General features: G+C 40.5%; 1 protein-coding gene across 1 annotated transcript in view; it reads right to left on the reverse strand.

Annotated features, from left to right (window-relative positions):
• Nucleotides 1–18917, reverse strand: part of igf1ra (insulin-like growth factor 1a receptor) — a 90206-nt gene that overhangs the window by 18174 nt on the left and 53115 nt on the right. Inside the window, exons 3-10 of the mRNA XM_014983269.2 lie at nucleotides 10375–10675; nucleotides 8308–8444; nucleotides 7703–7847; nucleotides 5950–6158; nucleotides 4045–4171; nucleotides 3661–3896; nucleotides 3411–3578; nucleotides 3075–3282 (exon numbers count right to left, since the gene is read on the reverse strand). Coding sequence (XP_014838755.2) covers nucleotides 3075–3282; nucleotides 3411–3578; nucleotides 3661–3896; nucleotides 4045–4171; nucleotides 5950–6158; nucleotides 7703–7847; nucleotides 8308–8444; nucleotides 10375–10675 — 1531 coding nt within the window. The remainder of the gene's footprint in view (nucleotides 1–3074; nucleotides 3283–3410; nucleotides 3579–3660; nucleotides 3897–4044; nucleotides 4172–5949; nucleotides 6159–7702; nucleotides 7848–8307; nucleotides 8445–10374; nucleotides 10676–18917) is intronic.

Here is an 18917-nt window from a genome sequence, read left to right on the forward strand (position 1 = left end):
AGAATAAAACCAGTCGGAGAAAACTGTCCTGACAGAGAATTTTTTTAGTCTTCATTCCTAACGCCCAGAGCTCAGAATGTTACAGATTTTTGACTCTCGGTGCCAGAATTCAGATGATAAGCTGCAGAGCCTCCTGGAACTGCACATCATCACCACTGAGGGCGGGAAGGCGGTGACAGCTGTGAAGGCAGCACCATCGGTTGTACAAGAGAGACAGCGGGACATTGAGTCCACAAGTTAAACTTTTACTGATCTCAGTTGAAATGGAGCAAAGAGTGATAAATCAGAAACAAAAGGGCTTACAATTGATGAATCTGCTTATTTTAGCCTCAAATGTTTATCAGCTTTCAAAAATGTCTGAAAAGAAAAAGAGTAAGGCCCAGTTAACTTGCCCGAAGCAGCAAAACATGCACAGTTCGGTGTTTATCAAAGTTATTAAACTGAATAAGTCATTAAATTTTACCAGAGGAGACACTCAAAAGCTGCAAATCTTCACAAAAAAATAATTTAACGTTTGCATAAGACTCAGATCAAATCAAACTGACACACAGCCTATTTTGGGGATTTTACACAAAGCATTGAGGAAAAGTATTTCAGCTACTTGGACTTTTCCAAATATATTACGTTATAACAACAAACAATGTTGTTTTACTGAGATTTTATGTGATAGACCAACACAAAATAGCAGACAATTGGTAAGTGGAATGAAACTAATAGAGATTTTCAAAGTTTTTTTTAGAATTGAGTATTTGAAAAGTGTTGTATGTTGTTGCTTCAGCCCTATTTGCCTTGAAACCAAAATCCGGCTCAAAACAGATCCAACACGCCGGGATAACAGCTGGGACGATGCATAAAGCAGGGTTGAGTTTTGAAGCTGTATCTCAAACTTCATTAAGCATTGCTATATCACTGAGCAATGCTTAATCCGTCATACTAAAACCAAGAGTAAACTAAACTAAGTGAGCTTACAAGAGGTGTGAAGGACAGCTTCACTTACAGGTCAACATTCCTACTGATTGATGTCTCTTCAGCAGCCAAGCAACCAAACCCCAGCACAGGAGTTTCACTTTGCAATAGACCGTACATATAAATAAACCGATATTGGAGTGCAAATAAAAGCGTAGACAAGAGTCTAACTGACCCTGACTGACAGTCACTTTTAAAAGCAGACACAAAGTAAAATAGGTAATAAAAGAATCACATAAAGTCAGCTAAGGCAAATATCCTTAGCTGACTGAAGCAGCTAGTTGCATTATTTGTTCTCCTCCTCCTCCTGCTTGGCTGATTATCGGGAGAAAGAGATTGAAACAACAAAGTTCAGACGGGGCAAGTAGTGATTAAACATTAAGGCTCCAGTGAGTAAAGCAAATTAGATGTGGCAGCATCCAGGAAATCCCTATCAATTCATCTGTATCTATTCATCACCACCCACAACAGCAGGTGATTACAGTAACTAAACGCTCCCGTCTGCCGATGACAGGTCTTTGAGGTCTCTGAAGCAGATACTGCCAAAGCATTTCTCTTTTTCATCCCGCCCGTCTCTCCTCCTGTAAATTAGTCTGCTAATGCTACTTTGCTCACTGTATATCTTCCCGGTGGGGACTCTTCCCCCTTTCATTTAAATTCCAGATGGACTCACTGTACATTTCCTGGCAGCTGTTTCACTCCAGAAAAAAAAAAAAAAAAAGAAAGAAAAAAAGCGTCTTAAACAAAGCAAGCATGCAAGAGGAGCCGTGGGGTGGTGGGGGAGGAGGAGGTGTGTGTGTGTGTGTGTGTGTGTGTGTGTGTGTGTGTGTGTGTGTGTGTGTGTGTGTGTGTGTGTGTGTGTGTGTGTGTGTGTGTGTGTGTGTGTGCGTGCGTGTGTGTGTTGTGTGTGTGTGTGGGAGGGGTGTGGGGGCAAAATGGAAAACATTTCCTCTCCTTTCTGTTTCTTTTTTCAAGGATACTCTTTCCCCCCTCCTGGCGTCTAAACACTGAACTTTTGAAGAGAACAAAATCCTCCCGGATTTGGTGTAAAATAATGGTGGCCCCATTACAGAGGAGAGCCTGTGCACACTTTGGCTGCTCAAGGCGAATGATTTTATGCTTCTTAGAAGAGTAGAACTATATAAATCAAACAAAGCAAAATATGTTAGGACTGCTCCATGTCCCAACACCTCCAAAGTCACACTTCAAACCAAAACAGCATGAAGCCCTGAAGCGTGTTGAGGTTAAGCTCATTGGATCTACTCGGTTCCATTATGCTTGTTCAGCCTGCCTGCTTACACACAACCCCTTTTATTTCAATACCCCTTAGTGAAATCCAGTGCAACTAATTGTCTTCAGAAGTCACTAATTAGTAAACATACAAAACACCACGCATGAAAGAAAACTAACAGTGTAACGTCTCTAGGGTTTTCTTGCTTTTCGATCGTGAAACTGAGGCAGAGGTTCACTTTCCAGCATGACAGCAGCCCTAAGCATACAATCAGAGCTACAGTGTTGTCTGAGTGTTAGAATGGCCCAGTTAAAGTCAAAACATAAAGGCACCTGAGAATCTGTGACAAAACTTGAAAAATTCTGTTCACAAAATCTCTCCATACAGTGTCAATTGAGATAGTTTGCAAAGAAAACTAGGGCATCTAGACGGGCACTATCTAGATGTGCAAATGAGATAGAAACGTATCTCAAAACGACTAGCAGTTCTAATTGCAGCGAACATGACTCAACTTGCTTCCAAGTATCAGACGAACATAAACGCCTGCCACGGCTTTCAAATTTCTTTGGTAAAAATCTTTGAAATTGATGTTCTGTCCATTTTGCAATGACACACCACATTTTGTTGGTCTATGAAATAAAATTCCAATACAATCAAATTTGTGTTATGTTTTAAGTGGTGTGAATGGTTTTGCAAAGCACACTATAAAGTACCTGTTCTGTTCTGTAATAATTGAAAAAGCAACTGAAAATGTTTTAGAGCGCAATTTGTCAAGGGGGCTCCAACCCCAATCCTACAGAGCTACTATCCTGCAATTTCATGCATTCCTGGTCCACGTATCTTTCCTTCAACAACCAACAAGCACAAATAACCATACCTTGGAAGAAAGATGACATTATGGAGGAAGTTCTCAAAAGCTTTTAAAAAGTAGGGGTCATGCTTGTCCTTATTCTTCTCTTTGGGTGTGTTCTGGCAAGGACAGCACTGTTCCATTTTATCCCCAGGCCGGGTAATTTTGGGGGGGGTTAGGTGATCTTTCCCCTCTGTGGGCTCTAATGATGGGCTCCGGATCGGTAACTTCAGCCCTGTTTGAAAAGAAATACCAACGTGGAACGACCTTTAATAAAATTCAAATACAATCAAAGAGACGTTCAAGTCTCTCAAGTTCAAACAGCAACAATATGTACATTTCATAGGATTTTTGTGTAATAACCTTTGGAGCAGTAATTATACTTGAAGAGCTCCCGGTCTTCATGCTGCCGCTGCCAGCGCACCAGGTAGTAAATGTGATTGCCGTTGGGAAAAACTGGAGGTGACCACTTCACTAGCAACTTGGTTGAAGAGTTGGCGTATGCGTGGGCGTCTTTGGGCACGGACGGCACTGTAACAAACCAAAGTCATGATGCGTGAGGTATCTGTGATGATCACTGAACAACACAGTTCAGACTGCTGTTCAGACTTACACGAAGGTCGCGTGCGGATATAAATGATGTCGCTCTTCGCCCCGGAGACGTGTTCGTCCTTCATCTGCAGGGCGGTGGCTTTCACATAAATGGCGTACTGGGTCCAGGGCTTGAGATGTTGAAGAGTAAATTTGGGATCTGTGTTTTTGTCCTGTGGAAGGTCCACGTCCACCATGTGCCAGCTATTGGAGCCACAGCCATCCTGGCCATCAAACTCTGTGATATTCTGGGAAGGTCTGAAAGAGAACCGATTCAAACGAAAGGCTTCGGTACAAATCTGTAAAATGTCAAATTAGAATTTGGCAATCTAAAGTCATGACGCATCCTGTACAAACCGATGTGTGATGAGGGGTTTATTTTTATATGAGATTGTTGAGCACTTACGACTCCTTGTAGTAGACTATGAAGCTTAAGAGATCTCCACGGTCAGAGACTTGGTAACATTCCCATGTCAGCGTGATCGTGTTGCTTGTTGTAATGTTGGACTTGAACTTCAAGGTGTGACTTTCACCTGTAATGACATAGCAGACCCCTGCCCCTGTGAGACAACTTAAAGGGCAATGTGACTTGTTTCTCAGCTGTTTTTCTCAAAAGTCTCAAAAAAGCAACAAATTACCATAGCCAGAACTCTGCACTAAAGAACAGAACCACTCTTCACCTGATTAAAACACTGTTTGCAGTACAGCTTCGTCACTTATCTGTAGTACCCTGCAAAACATTTACATACGGTATGGATAGTGGCTAGTTGGACAGGCTTCAGAGAAAGATTAAACTGCTGCCTCACACTCCACAATTTTTTAAATTGCCAGAGTCAACTGGAGCTTTGTCAGAGGAGCCTTAAGGAGACTGCAGCAATGGCAACTGTAGCATTTGCAAATAATGAATAGATTACATCAGCTCTTCAAATCAGAACTAAGCAACCATGGAAAATAAAATCACTGCTGATGAGAAGTGCATTGGACTTCATACAACTGGAGGAGAAAAACACAAATCCAAAAAGCATGAAACAAGCACACTGTAATTTAGATGAACATGAACTTTGGCTGATAAAACAACACAAGGAAGAAAACAGATGTGGTTGTATCTATTAATTTGGGACCAAACATCTTAAATTGCAGGGCGTTTTTTTTTTTGTTTGTTTGTTTGTTTTTGTTTCGAACAGCTGAATATAGCTGTAATGAGTTTGGCTCCATCTCAGTTCATGTATGGCAGCCGACAGGTTGTTGTACAACCCATAATTATTTACGTGCCTCTGTCCTTCTTTAAAACAACAGGGAAAGAAACTGGACAAAAAAATAGTTCACTCGATACACATCTATTGTTCCTCCCTTGGGAAAGTGTGCAGGGAGGATAGCTTAGACAGTGGATAGATCCATCCCTTGGCCTTGGTAACACCTGCATGGTCTCTGGCGTGCAAACAGCAACAAGGGCTGTTTGAGATCATCTCTAAACTGTTCGTTAGACGCATCAGACAGTAGAAACACGCCTTGATATAAAAGTCACTGAGCTAAAACGGCTAATCAGATCACTGAGGTGGAACTGTCTTAACTGCCACACACAGTGGTCTCCGAAGGCGCGTCTTTGTATTTTTGTGTTTTTCTAAGGTAATTAATTTCTTCTTTGTGGCTTTGGTTGCTGATGATTATGTTGAGCTGTTGATGTGATGTTTATGCACTTGATTGCTTGAATAAAATTCTGGATGATTGTGAAGTTGAACAGTGACTGTTTGTCTTCATGGTTTTACTTTTACGCACGACATTAACGGACCTGGGGAGACGAGATAACAATGAGCAACAGGTAGTAAATATCTTGCATTCTCAACACAACCCAGATTTCTCACAGCGTTGGAAAACACTGCATTGCAATTCACGAACCAAGCAAGGGTAGAATTACCGAGAAAAAACATCCCTAAATGATTATTAATACTAATTATTTTGAGCTGTTGAGAGTTTAAATTGAAACTAAATTGCAAATTTGATTAATTGCACAACTCTAAGGCAGCTTGCTGTGGTTATAAGCCAACCTAAAATCCCTTTAGCCTTAGCTTTTCAGTTATAACATTAGATAATGTAAAACAGGCCAGAAGTCTAATCTCTGGTGTTCTTGTTGATCTAATAATATGGATTATTTTTTAGGCTCTCCAGGTCACAGAAATGTGCAGAAACACTGGAATATCCTGTCATGTAAGCCTCCTTTAAATAAATCCTACAAAACGAAAATATGGCTCTGTAAGGACATTTTTAACAATTTTTTTTTTTTTTTTTTTAATTCACCAAAATGTTCACTCACAGCTGGCTCTTTCACCGTTGTAGCGGAAATCACCCTCTTCTGGCTTTACAGTTATGCCCGTTTTTTCCCACATGGCGTGAAACTCAGACTCGCAGAGCTTCGGGTTTCCACGGAAGAAGATACGCCCTGCCTGAATAGTCAGGTTGTGCTGGGTCCAATTCCACAAGGACTGAAGATTCTGGTTGTTGACGGCGGAGAACGAATATGTGCTGATAATGAGAGAAGATAAGCAGATGGTCACAAACATGTTGCAACAAGTTGTTTTTCTTAAGCAACTCGTGTGTAGCAACGGACAGTTCAAATGGTTATTAAATATCGTTAAGCGTAGCAGTGTTGTGCACCAAAATGGGAGACCATAAATGTGGGCTCTGAATTGTGTGTCTGCCTAACAATGAGCGTTGGTATGACACTGTGTCATGTCAACACCATTAGCACCAGCAGTCCAAGCATAAAGCCTCCAGAGGGAAGAGAATGTCTGCCATCCTCAACAGCATTCCTTAGAGAGAAACTTAACACCGGGAGAAATGATAACAAGAGGGACACAAGGCTTTCCCATGACCCCCTCAGCTAAAGAAAAAAGCTCTGCTTTGGATCTAAGGCTGCTGCTGATATCCAAGTACAGACATTAGCAAACCTGAACCTTTCCAGTCTGCTTAGTTGCCACTTATAATGTCTTCAAACACACTTCGCTATCTGGAACCTGACATGAAAATGTTAAGTGAAGATGTATCCAGCAAGGCTTACGTGCAGTATGAGGGTTAGACTAGCCTAGTAAAAACGAGTCCCTTGTCCTATTCATTTTGCTCCGGAGGGATTGAGGTCTTGACTGTTGAGAAATGACTGCTTCTTGGATGCGTGGATGCTATGGAAGTTTTAAATTTTACCCAATTGCTAACATTTGTCTGTGACATATGTGATGCTCCAGTTCTACGCTTACTGGAAATTGCCTGCACTGTAAACTACCCTCCTCTACTACAAAGAGAGAAGTGCTGATCCGAATTCAATTTTTGGAAGCGTGACCAACATGGACTGAATAGAGTAGAAAATCATTGTCATTGTTCACAACTTCTCCCTCTGTTTGCTGACTGGCCTGGTAAAAAGATCTACTGGAGACAATCCAAGTCAAGGGGAGAAACTCCAAACTGTGCTGTAAGCGAGAATTTTTTTTTTTTTTTTTTTTTTTTTGAGCAGAATGACACAATGTCTAAGGATTTATAACCTGCAGTTCCGGGTCTGTCTGTGGTTGTTTTGATCAACTAAATTGGCTCTTGATAACCTACCAAAATGATATGGAAATAAGGAATGACCAAAGGACATTAAAAAGCCTAGCTTCAGCAGCTTTACCATTTTGTTTTCATGCAAGAAAATGCAACGCAGTGACAGAACAATGCAAGACCACTAACGGTACAAGGAACAACAGTTTGCTTTTTAATTTTTAATTGAGTCCATTAATGTCACAATAATGCAAACATGATGTGCTATGCTTCACAATAATTTCATAAATGTGAAATAAATCAATTTGCCTAATTTTATTTAAATAAAAGTAGTCTCTTCCCTCATTATAAAACTTTTTTTGTTGCTTTTAAACAAATATCTACCCAGGAATTTGTAAAAATGGATAAATAATCTTGTTATAAAGCTTTTAAATGTTTGGGGGCTCCATACACATTAATGCAAAAGTAAAAAATAAAACATTCTTTGCTGTCGTATTTTTTAAAATTGTGCATATATGACCAGGTTCACACAGCCTTACTCTTCAATAAGTTCCTTCCCGTTGATGTATCGGAGGCTTTTGAGGAAGGACAACGAGCTGAGAGAGTGAGAGTGTCGAATCTTCACATATCCCGTCACTGTCTGGATCAGTCCCATGAAGGTCTCCAGCTCCGAGGCTATGTTAACTGTAAAGAGTAGAGACAGAAAGCAAATATGCACTGAAATTATTCCCAGATATCCATTGCAACTAAACCAAATGAAAATTAAATGCAATTGAACATCATTTTAAAAATTGACAGATCGAAATAGGTGATTTAGGGAGGGTTGAATACAGCTGCACACCACACGACTCAGTATATATATTTTTTGAAAACATATTATTTTCTGTGCAATTCAAAATTATGCATTACTTAAAGCTGATTATTGGTACAAATTCTCTAATACTAGTAAATAAAGGCAAACATGCAGAGTGAGGCCTTGCTAAGTTTTACTCTGTAAAATAAATAGAAACATTACGTTTGCTCCTCAAAGGAAAAACAAATCCTCCTTTTACTTTGCTCAGTTACTTTTGTAGCAAACATTTCTGGAATTTACCGACAAACACTGCCGATGTGTAAAAGAGCACACGGTTTTAGATTCACTCACTTCCGTTGCGGATGTTGATGACCAGATTGCCTTCGATGACGGTGCACTCCTTCAGGGACTGAGCAGCATCCACAGAATCAATAACAGAGGCCCTACAGAACTTGTCGCACAGACCATTGCAAGCGGTGCACAGCATGCTGCACACGACAAAAGCCAAAAGGAGAGGAGAGGGGGTGGGGGTGGAGAGAGAGGAATTATTACAAAAGAAAGAAAGAACAACATCTTTTTTTTGTGACATTTTCTACCTCACACTGAAATAATTTGTCTTCTCTCAGCCCAAAAGCATTCCAGGGGATTCAGGCAGATAAATTCAGGGAATGATAAAAGGTCACTTCTCACATGGACAGTTTAATCTTTTATGGAGCCTCGACTGAACTGTTTCGTGAGAGAGTGACTCACTGTTTCAACCTTTGAGACAAAACACATGCAAAGGCTAGAAACAGATTCAGCAACCAAGAGACAGGCCCAAACTTTAAGTTTGCGAAAAGACAAATCAGAAAGAGAAACAGTGAAAAATGAAAGTTTTTTTTTTTTTTTACAAAAGTATTTACACCTTCACTGTATTTTCTTGGGACTTTATGTGTCAGATCAACACAGAGTAAAATATAATCGTGAATGGAAGGAAAAGGGGCAATTTAATATGTGTTGCTGCAAGTAGAGGAGGATATGGGTCGGGCCTCGCAGGTCCAAACGTATTGTGAGGGTCTGCAGAGAACATTTGGCAGAGTCTCCTGTCAAAAGGACCTTCAACTCCCACCTCCGGCAGAACTTTGAACACTTCCTGGGGAGGCAGGGGGACCTTGAGTCGGAGTGGGCCATGTTCCATGCCTTCATTGTTGAGGCAGCTGACCGGAGGTGTGGCTGCAGGTTGGTCGGTGCTTGCAGTATCCCTACAACTTGCTGGCGGAGACCTGCTGTGAAGGATGCAGTCGAGTCTTATCGGGCCTTTTTGGCCTGCGCGACTACTCCAGCAGAATGCAAAACCGGTGGTTGATAAGGGAAAAACATCTCTGTGGGAGGAGTTCTGTGACGCCGTGTGACAACGTTTGTACAGTTTCGAATGGCGGACACCTCCGGTCCACCATGCGGCGTCTCAGGAAGGTGAACTAGCACTCCACTAACACTCTCTATATTTGGGATGTTGTGCTGCTGACCTTGACTCGGGATGTCATGGATCAGTGGACGGAACACTCTGCAGACCTCCTCAATCTCACCATCATGTCTCCTAATGAGAAAGTGTAGTCTGGGGATCTGAGGTCAGGCTCTTAGGTCGCTGAGGTCACTGAGGTGGATAATGAGATTTGCTCTGCTATGGGGTTCTGTTGGTTTATGTGGCTCTGTAACATCATATGGATGTTGGGGTCAGTTCCATAGGATGGGCAGACTGGAGTGGTGGCCTCCCTACTTAAAATGGGGGACTGCAAGAACCTCTATTTCGACTTTTATTTGTAAAAAATATTTAAAATTGTGTGTGAATTACCTCTCACTTCACAATTTTGTGCCACATTTGTGACAGGTAAAAACTGAGGAAAAAGTTCAAAGTTCTATGTTTGCATGCAAAGGAAGTAGAATAAGGTGTCCCTGGTGAGTGTTTGTCTGTAAAATCTACCAGTGGTGTGAGAGTTGAGAACAAGGCTCTGTGCTGAGGACATTTTACTGTACAGACAGTCTGGCCATGAATCTTTAATTGCTCAGCACCATGTTAACTTCCTACGTCATGAACTACTTTACGAAAAGATCCGTGTGAAGAGTTGAGGTCAGGTAAAGTTCAAGTCAAGGATGCCTTATGCAAAAGAATGTATAATGCAGAAGCGCATACTGGTTACAAAGTCCTTTAATGTCTGAATACATCCGTGTAAGCGCACATCTGTTCATTGGAAATTTCACCAAGAAGCAGTGCTGTGTGAGATTCAACAACACAGCAATACAAAGGAGATGTCGTTCAGACCTTAAAACATTCTTTGACAAGGCTGAGCCATGTATTTAAAAAAAAATCATATTTTGCATATGTCACCTCTCACGGCTTTACCACGTAATAAGAAACAAGTCTGAGGTGCGCGTCCTTACCGATCAGTTTCGCTGCGAGTGAAGCCAGAGGGACAGTCATTCATGCATTCTCTGTTGTGGATGACAAAGGGATTGTCGTTGGAGAGGTGCACTTCAGAGCACTCCCTCTTGGTGATGCAGCGCCAGCCCTCGAACATGAAGGTGCCTTCAGGACAGTCCGACACGCAGCGACCCTCGTGTTTGTAGTGGATGCACGCCGAGCAGGCCATGTCGTTGTTGGGTTCGGAGCAGCCCCCCAAGCACTGACTGTGGCAACACTCCCCGTTGTCCATACAGGCCAACTTGCACTGCTGAGGACACACTGTGGTGGACATAGACATACATGAGAAGGAAGTTAGTATTAGATAACCTCCCCCCCCCACTCCCCAAAAAAACAAAAAGTTTGCACAGTTACACAACAAATAGACAATGTCAGACAAACTGTGGCAAAAGCCTAAGTAAATGAACAATTGCTTTGAGTATCTTCTCAGCTTGCTTTATGTCACTGTACTCTAAATGACATAGTTTTGAGGAAAAAAGAGATGCACCATTGTAAGAACAACAAATCAGCTACACAATCAAATGTCAGTGATGTGACGTTTCTTCAACCACTTTCCTGACTTTTTAATATTATTTTCAAACATATTTTAGATAAGCTCACCGCTTCATCTTCACACACTTTAATTTGCTTAATTTCTTTTCAATATTACTTAGCACATATTATTAAAAGTTGCAAACTGTAAATAAAAAAATAAAAAAAACAATAAAAAACTAAAAAGTTGACTTAGCCAGTTTATTGATGAAATCCCTAGTTTGTAATGCTGCGGTGCTACCACTATTATAATGAGAGCAGTTCTGATGTTTGGCTCAAGAATAATCAAAAACATGCCTCACTGGAACCGTTTCACTGTCACATCTGTAAATCTGCTTGTACATGCATTTTTTTGATATGAGGACAATCTTATCCTTTAATAATGACTCTCTCTACAACTTATTGTTTGGAGGTTAGGGGCACAGCAAGTAAAAGGGTTTCATCAGTTAAAGTTGTGGGAACTTAAATGTTGCAAATGACATGGAAAACCACCAAGATTAAAGTAAAATGAAGACATTTCTTATAAAGCTGGATGGATATTTTAACATAAATAAGATCAAAAATCATCATGAATGTGGAAATAGCTTCTGAAACCGTTCCTCCAAAATAAAGCATGGACATCAGCTTTCAAGCTACCAAGGTTTAGACAACAGAAATATTGTACATCATTCTACTATGTAAGCAAAAATATGTACATATATATATGTAAAATCCAATATATATATTTTTTTCTATTAGACTTTATATTTAGCTATGGAACAATAAAGGCTGGTTGCACCCTGACTACAAATGTTTCTTTAAAGCAAGAAAAATGGCATCATTCCAGGTTTAGAGAAAATAAGTGTGGGCTGTTTCAAATTAGGTTTGAGCAACAGAACTATTAGTTATTAACTATTATTAGCCTAACAATGTGCTGTCAATATCATGCAACAGTTTGATACCATCTTCAACAAACATGGTATACAAAAAGTTATAGCAGGTGACTGACAATTAGTTTTCTGTAAAAAAAAGAAAAAAGAAAAAAAAAGTCCAACCTGAACCTTGAAAGCATTTAGCATTCACAAATTACACTTGACCTTTTCTTTATTTTTTTCTTGTCTTTTAAAGCAAATAAGTAGTGTCAAAAAGTGTTTTCTGGTACACAAAGAACATGTTGAGTCACACCTTCTGAAGACGGAAGCACTTCCATATATGGATGAAAACAGAAGATCTTCAAACATTAGCATGCTCTAATTGTCATCATAATCACAGATCAGATTGCGTGGTTTTCTTTCCATATGGGTGTGGCAACACAGAAAAACGTTATTAGTTATTCTGCAAAATCAAATTCTCCATGTGGCCAATAAGACTAAACTACATTGGTTTACTGGTTACTTAGGAACTGCCTTCATGTTCAAAATACACATTTTCCTTCTAATTTTCCTTATGTATGTTGCTGTTGACTTCCTCCCAACCCTCTACAAGGGTTGGCCATTACCTATACAAGGTGTGATCCACAAGGTGAATTGTGACGTGCATGTGATACATACATGTCCAGCCTGCTTGGTTTTACAAGATTTCATACAGTTCATATTTTAGTTCAGACTGTAAATTAGTCCAAAACATGTTGCCCGTTGTTGTGCATCCATTCTGACTTTTGCATGGTATCATGCAATACAGCAATGCAGCAGAACAATTGCATCAAGGAGCAGAGTCAGCTGTACTGCCGTTTCACTTTACAAGAGAAAGATATCGATCACCTCCACTCCCTTAAGGTTCTCAAACACTTTAAGTTGTTTTTCCTCCTTACATTCTGTCAAATTTAACCATACTGATGTGGAACTACTTTATAGATCTACAAAAAAAAAAAAAAAAAATCAGTTTCTTTAGGCAGCTAGAAGCCTGTTGTTGTCTTTTTTGGTCTTAAAAGTTGAGTTAGATGAAGACCAGGTTGACAAGTTTGGCGGCTGTCCAGTTATTATAGATTAGATCCACAGCAAAAGCCAAAGACCTTTCTTTTTTAAACAACAGCATCAGATATCAACACATGCTGGCTCTCGCATAACAGCTGGGATCTGATTGGAATTACTATGCTGACGTTAGTGCGGTTGGCTTAGGAAGAGTAGTGTTGCACATTTGCAAGCATTGAAGAGGAAAAAAAAAAGAAGACAGAATGGGGTTCATTTTCTTGGAAATCTACCAAAAGGGGGCAGCCAAAGCAAACTCTAATGAGCCTTCTCCTTAAAGGATGTCTGCTCCCTCTGTATCATTTTAACAGATTCCTCCAATGCGGAAAAATTCCAAACATGCATGTCTTCTGCCAAAGGAGAGCGGAGCAGTAGGGGGGGAGGGGGGGAGTCACTGTCTTAAATCCATATAAGTCGACCGGGTTTCGCTGCCCAACCAAACAACCCCATGGTATCAAGGATACAATCTACTATTTATAGATGCTCCTAATGCAGGCCTATTTCCACACTTCTGCTCACTACACATAGCTATGCAGGTCATTATAGGTTTCCACCTCTTTAAAGAAGTGGGACTTCCTAACAAGGGGTTCCTCTGAACGGCAGACGTCAGCATCCTGGTTGTTCTCTAAGTAGAAGGCCAAGAATAAACATGATGCATCAGAAGGCTCGAGTTTCGACCATGTGTAAGCTCAGACAGTGTTGTGCTAGAAAAAAAAAACTGCTGAAAGATCGGACCTCGGACTCAAAAGGTGGGAAAAGAAACCATCACTATAATCTGAGCCAAATACGTCAAACTGCGGAGAGTGGGGGTAGGGAGGTTTGGCATGTTGTTCTCCTCATACAGTAGTTACACAACTCCCCTCCCTCCTGCTCTCTCCCTGAGCAAACACAGCCAGGTCAGACACCAAAACCCAAGCATCAGCTTGCCCCAGCTGTTTACCGGAGTGCTGTGACACAAGGATCGACCGGGTACATTTCATCCATAGTAAACAAGACAAGTCCCCGCACTCGGTTTGCTGCTGCTGGTAAATATACCAGCATCAGAAAGTGACTGAAGGAGAGACAAGTTTGTAACATCAGTGGTTGTTATCCCAAAAGGTGTTGTCTAGTGGCAGGACTATGTGAAGAATCTCCAAAATGTTGGAGGCCACAGAGTAGTTGCTAAACAGAGATAATATTAATTCCTATGGCAACTCCTAGCTACATAGTAGGAAGCATTTTTTTTTACCAACTGCCTACCAGATTAACCTTGAGTTCTTCATTTATAAAATATGACTTTTTAGCACAGATGGCAAGATTTCAACACTGTCGGCCATCAGTTGCTTATTTTTTATTTTTGTTTTTTTCCAATAAGGTCTTTACCTGCTACAACATTATCCCCACTTTGGTATCTGGACACTGTCACAGGAGTCCTGTATATTTTGCAGATGCAGCTGTAAATCTAACAAAGCTGTCTCCTTTTAAAGAGAAGAGCCTTTATTCTGGCAGTCTGCTGTCATTAACTTTAACATTTGACATGCTAACTGAGGCCTGCAGAGTCCGAGATGGAGCTCTTGGGGTTTCCACAGCGTCTTGAAGTGCTAAAGGGTCTGACCCTGAGGTGAACTTGCAGGGATGTACTCTCCAGGGGAGCCTCTGACTGTCTTGAATGACTTTTAAAGAATAATCTCGCTCATTGTAAAGTGCTGCACAGAAAATATTCGAAAATGTCCTCAAAGGGATATTTGAGGATTTCCAAAGAGATATTTTTGTTATGCTAAGAGCAACTAATAATATATCTGATAAGATAAAGTATCTTAGTGTCTTTATTAAGTGTACATCCTGATTAAATGGCCATGGAGGATGTAGCCAACAGCTATGCAGATAGGGGCTGAAGGCCAAAGCAGACTTCTACCATTTTAAAACAATTTAAGTTTCAAAAACGTTATAGAAGTTTCTGCAAATGCCATTTTTAAAAATATTTAAACCACTGTCATATTTGCATATGTTCAGTTATGAACTTGGAAATCAATGATTGTTTACACAGGAGCTGGAGGTAGGAGGCAGTGTCCCACCAAAGAACTTCCAGTGTGAAACAAGTACTGAGAAAGACACATTTAAAGTCTTTACATTTTTCCTTCTGGAAAAGCAAGGCGGCATAAAAATCAAGAAAATACTAATAACTTAACCGCTGTAAAAGTTTTGATTGTATTTCTCAAAAAAATGTGCTTCCTGTGTATTATATGCAAGGTACATCAAAGAAAAAGCAGAAAATAAACTATCAATATGCCAGTCAGACAATCACACCAGTCAATGTTAATTAGAAAAGTTGACATACCTTACTGACTATTAAAGCTTCATAGTATTTTACTGTAAACGGGTACTAACTAACTTTAAATTCATCACTATTCAAGATAGTGACCAACAAATCTTTGTTTCTAAGCATTTGCACTATTATTACCAATACACATACTGATTATGTGATGATATGTTGAGTAGCCCTCACTTTAAAGTCCATTTTGTTTGTTCTGTTTTTATTGCTCGTTTCTACTTGATTGTTTTTTGTGCGGTGTCCTTGAGTGTCTCGAGGGCTTGAGGTAGAATGAATTATTATTATTATTATTATTATTATGTTGTCAATATATTGTAAGGCCAGTCCAGGACACCACATGTCAAAGGCGATGTATTAACAGATATTCCGAAGCTACAAAGGAGTAATCTGCCAAAACGTTATGTAGACGTTCTCTCGCTTGCTGTTCAATTGAAGTGTGCAATATGTCTATGAAATAGCTGCAAATGAAAGGATGAAGATACCAGTGCAGCAATGCACCTCATCAAAATTCAAGTCATGCCCTGTTTGCTTAAGTGCATGCTGTCTTAAGTAGTCTACTACACACTGCTTTCACGCAGACGCTGGCGACATGTTTACTGCCAGCACGCCACTGCCACATCTGCACGTGAGGTGTGATGTGGAAATAGAAAAGATGCTCGGAATTACACAGTTTTTCCCTCTAACTGATCAGTTAGAGGTGTCAGAACAGTAAAGCACAAAAAAAGGCCTGATGAAAGATTAAATGTTTCATTCTCCGTGGCATATCAAAGCGCGGCATGTTTTCCCCGTGTCATAGAAGATAAGTAGGAAGCGTGACAGACTCTTGGGAAGTCATTCATTATTCACACTGGGACTCTAGGAGTGAGGGAGAGAGAAAAAGAAGGGGGTGTAAAGAGTGGTGGTCTAAGAAGAGAAAAAGAAGGAGGAGCTGGGTTTAAATGATTGCTGTGTGTTGGACCAATAGTGGCAAGGCAGGGGAGGTCCTAATCCCGGTGATTGACATGTTATTGAGTCTGAAGCAGAGATGGTAAACAAGTCCTCTCTTGAGCAGGCGTTGGGAGGGGGAGTCGTAACCATAGTGATTAAGCATTGCTTTTCCAGGATTCAGAGGAACCATAACTTACGGAAAACCCTGAGCAGCCCGTCACAACAAGCTCATGCCGCTACAAGCTTTCATGTTGTTGTTCCTGCAAATACGGCTGACATTTCCATAGAGGATTAGTTAATTAGTTCTATTTGTATAAAGACAATATTCATTTGTCTTTATATAAATCCTGTATCCTGTATTTTATTGTATTTGAATAAAATACAGGATAACTCACTAAAATATAGTAATTAAAAAAAGTGGGAATATCGCTGCTGTGCTTCATTTGCAAAAAGATAAATACAACATGTGAAAACGTATTAGCCCCCTAAAGATTTCTTCTATTTTTGCTTTATATACCACACTTACATGCTTCAGATAATTAAACAAATGTTAAAAGAGAGAGAAAAAATTTAGTTTTAAGTTGAGAACTTCAAAGCAATCTGGTTCTATGTGAAAAAGTAATTGCTACCTAAACCTGTTAAGTATCAGGTCACTCTTGATGGAAACAACTTCTAATAAACAACTGCACTAACTGGCAATTAGTTTTGTTTACATTGCTGTCAGGTACCTTTCGTCCCGCTCTTCTTTGCAGAATTGTTTGAAGTCGGAGGTTTTACTAGCAGGAAAGGTCTGGCACAGCATCAGATTTCAGTTCAGACTTTAAATAGGCCCTTTCTAAATCTTCATTCTTCTATCTTGGTTTGTTAATTGGTTAGCTAATTAACAAAGCAGATGTTTTATTCCAGATGTAAAAGGGACACACTACTTATCAACTACTCCAGGTTCAAAGCTTTGTAAAACAAGCCTAGCCTTTTGCGTGTTTCTTTGTTAGTCATCTCTGAATTTCAAACTTTCAGGGCTGGAGACAAACCCGCCACCCCTAATCTATACCAACATATTCCCAGCATTTGAAAGGCCCAAAATCACCATACTTTGTTGTTTTGTTTTTTTTAAATCTAATATTAAAGTTTGTTTCGTGATCTGAAACATTTAAGTGTGACAAGAAAAGCAGAAAAGCATCTGTAAGGATGAAGATAGGATTTCACAGCCCTACAGCTCCATTAAGACTTGATTAAATTTATCCTCACTTCACCCCCATTCCACAGTCTATTCCCTCTGCTAAACACCACACATGCTCTGTGAGGACAACAAGAAGCTGAGGTCAGGTTACGAAGTTAGCAGAAGAGGTAGCAGAGCAGACATACAGTAGCAAACATCAAGCCCACCACATGCTACTGCTGAAAGAGTCGTGGGCTGACTCCTATCTCCCTCCAAGCCCAACTCCCTGAGCTGCACCAGTCCACATCCTGATCCGGCAACCCGATCTTCCCCAGGAGCACCCCTACCCCAAACCCCGCACTGGTTTGATCACTCCAGACACTTGTTTAAACCACGTCAGCCCAGACAAATGCAGAAAAAGATGCTTTCTCCAACTCACAGCCAAAGGGAAACCGCATCACAGACTCGTAGTACTGCTACAGTGATAACAGTCTCAAGTGCCGGGATGGGCTGATTTAATCTAAGGTTGTGTTTTTCACATTTAGGGCTGTGTTCGCCTGCCTGAACGAGTTCAGCCAGATTTACCGTTCCGCTGACTGGAGTGGGTTTTATTTGGAAGGCGTGAACTAAAAGTGATTTTCTCATGCGGACAGCTGGCTGAGATGAGATGGACTGTGCACAGAAATGTGTGTGACTGTGTTTCCCAGTCTCTTCCACTCCCGTGCCTTCTAAAGAGCAGCAATGTGTTTTTCACACAACTATGTGCTGGTCTGTGTGTTCAGGCATGCGTGGCATTTCCCCCCCTCACTTGAGCTCAGTCACAACAACAACAACAACACACGCACACCTTCCGTTTGGGCCTTAGGGCTCGGTCCACAGTGCAGCTGCTGTTGATTGAGTGTAGTTAATAAAAAGGGCAAAGGTATGCAGCACCTCTACATCTGCCAGAATGTCGAGCTTTTGTCTCTGCAGAAAAGCATTACAAGTGTTGTTAAAACGCTGGAAAATGTGACTAAGATCGGTTTGAATAAGTCTGTACCAAACATGGTGAGGAATACAATCCTTACAGATGTTCTCATAATCTTTGGCACTAAAATCTAAGCAAGAATCAAATAGCATTATGAATAAAGGAATCTGTTCTCATCTACAATATAATGTAAAGAAGCCTGTCAGGTAAAAACCACAAGATTGTGTTCAGCACTGATCAGAGAGTCCAAATTGGATCAAGCCGTTTAAGTCTATTCGGACCTGACTTTTGCATGCTGGAAACACCTCAGTCCTAGCTCATTTATCCGTGGAGTATTATTTGCAGCTGAGGCGGCTCTCGGCAGCAAAACCCTTTGTTAAACCAGGAACCTTTCCAAACTTATTTTGAAGATTGACACAGGCTATAGACCCTGTGCAGCAAAACGTCACGAGAAACTGCTGTTCTCACAGTTTTCCCCTCGGTGTTTGTGCTGTTTTGGTTAGCAAAACAACATCTACACCGGATAACTAGAAGAGCACAGAGATTAAAAATGTGTTCCTGTACATATCATCATCATCAAAATATTTGAGTTTCCAAACAGCTGAGGACTGTTTTGTATGCAGTATTTGCAAATTGGTATATTCATTGTTTCATAAGTTTAC

The sequence above is a fragment of the Poecilia mexicana genome, unplaced genomic scaffold, assembly GCF_051168715.1.
Source record: "Poecilia mexicana isolate PSO_F unplaced genomic scaffold, ASM5116871v1 scaffold_6, whole genome shotgun sequence".
Lineage (NCBI taxonomy): Eukaryota > Metazoa > Chordata > Actinopteri > Cyprinodontiformes > Poeciliidae > Poecilia > Poecilia mexicana.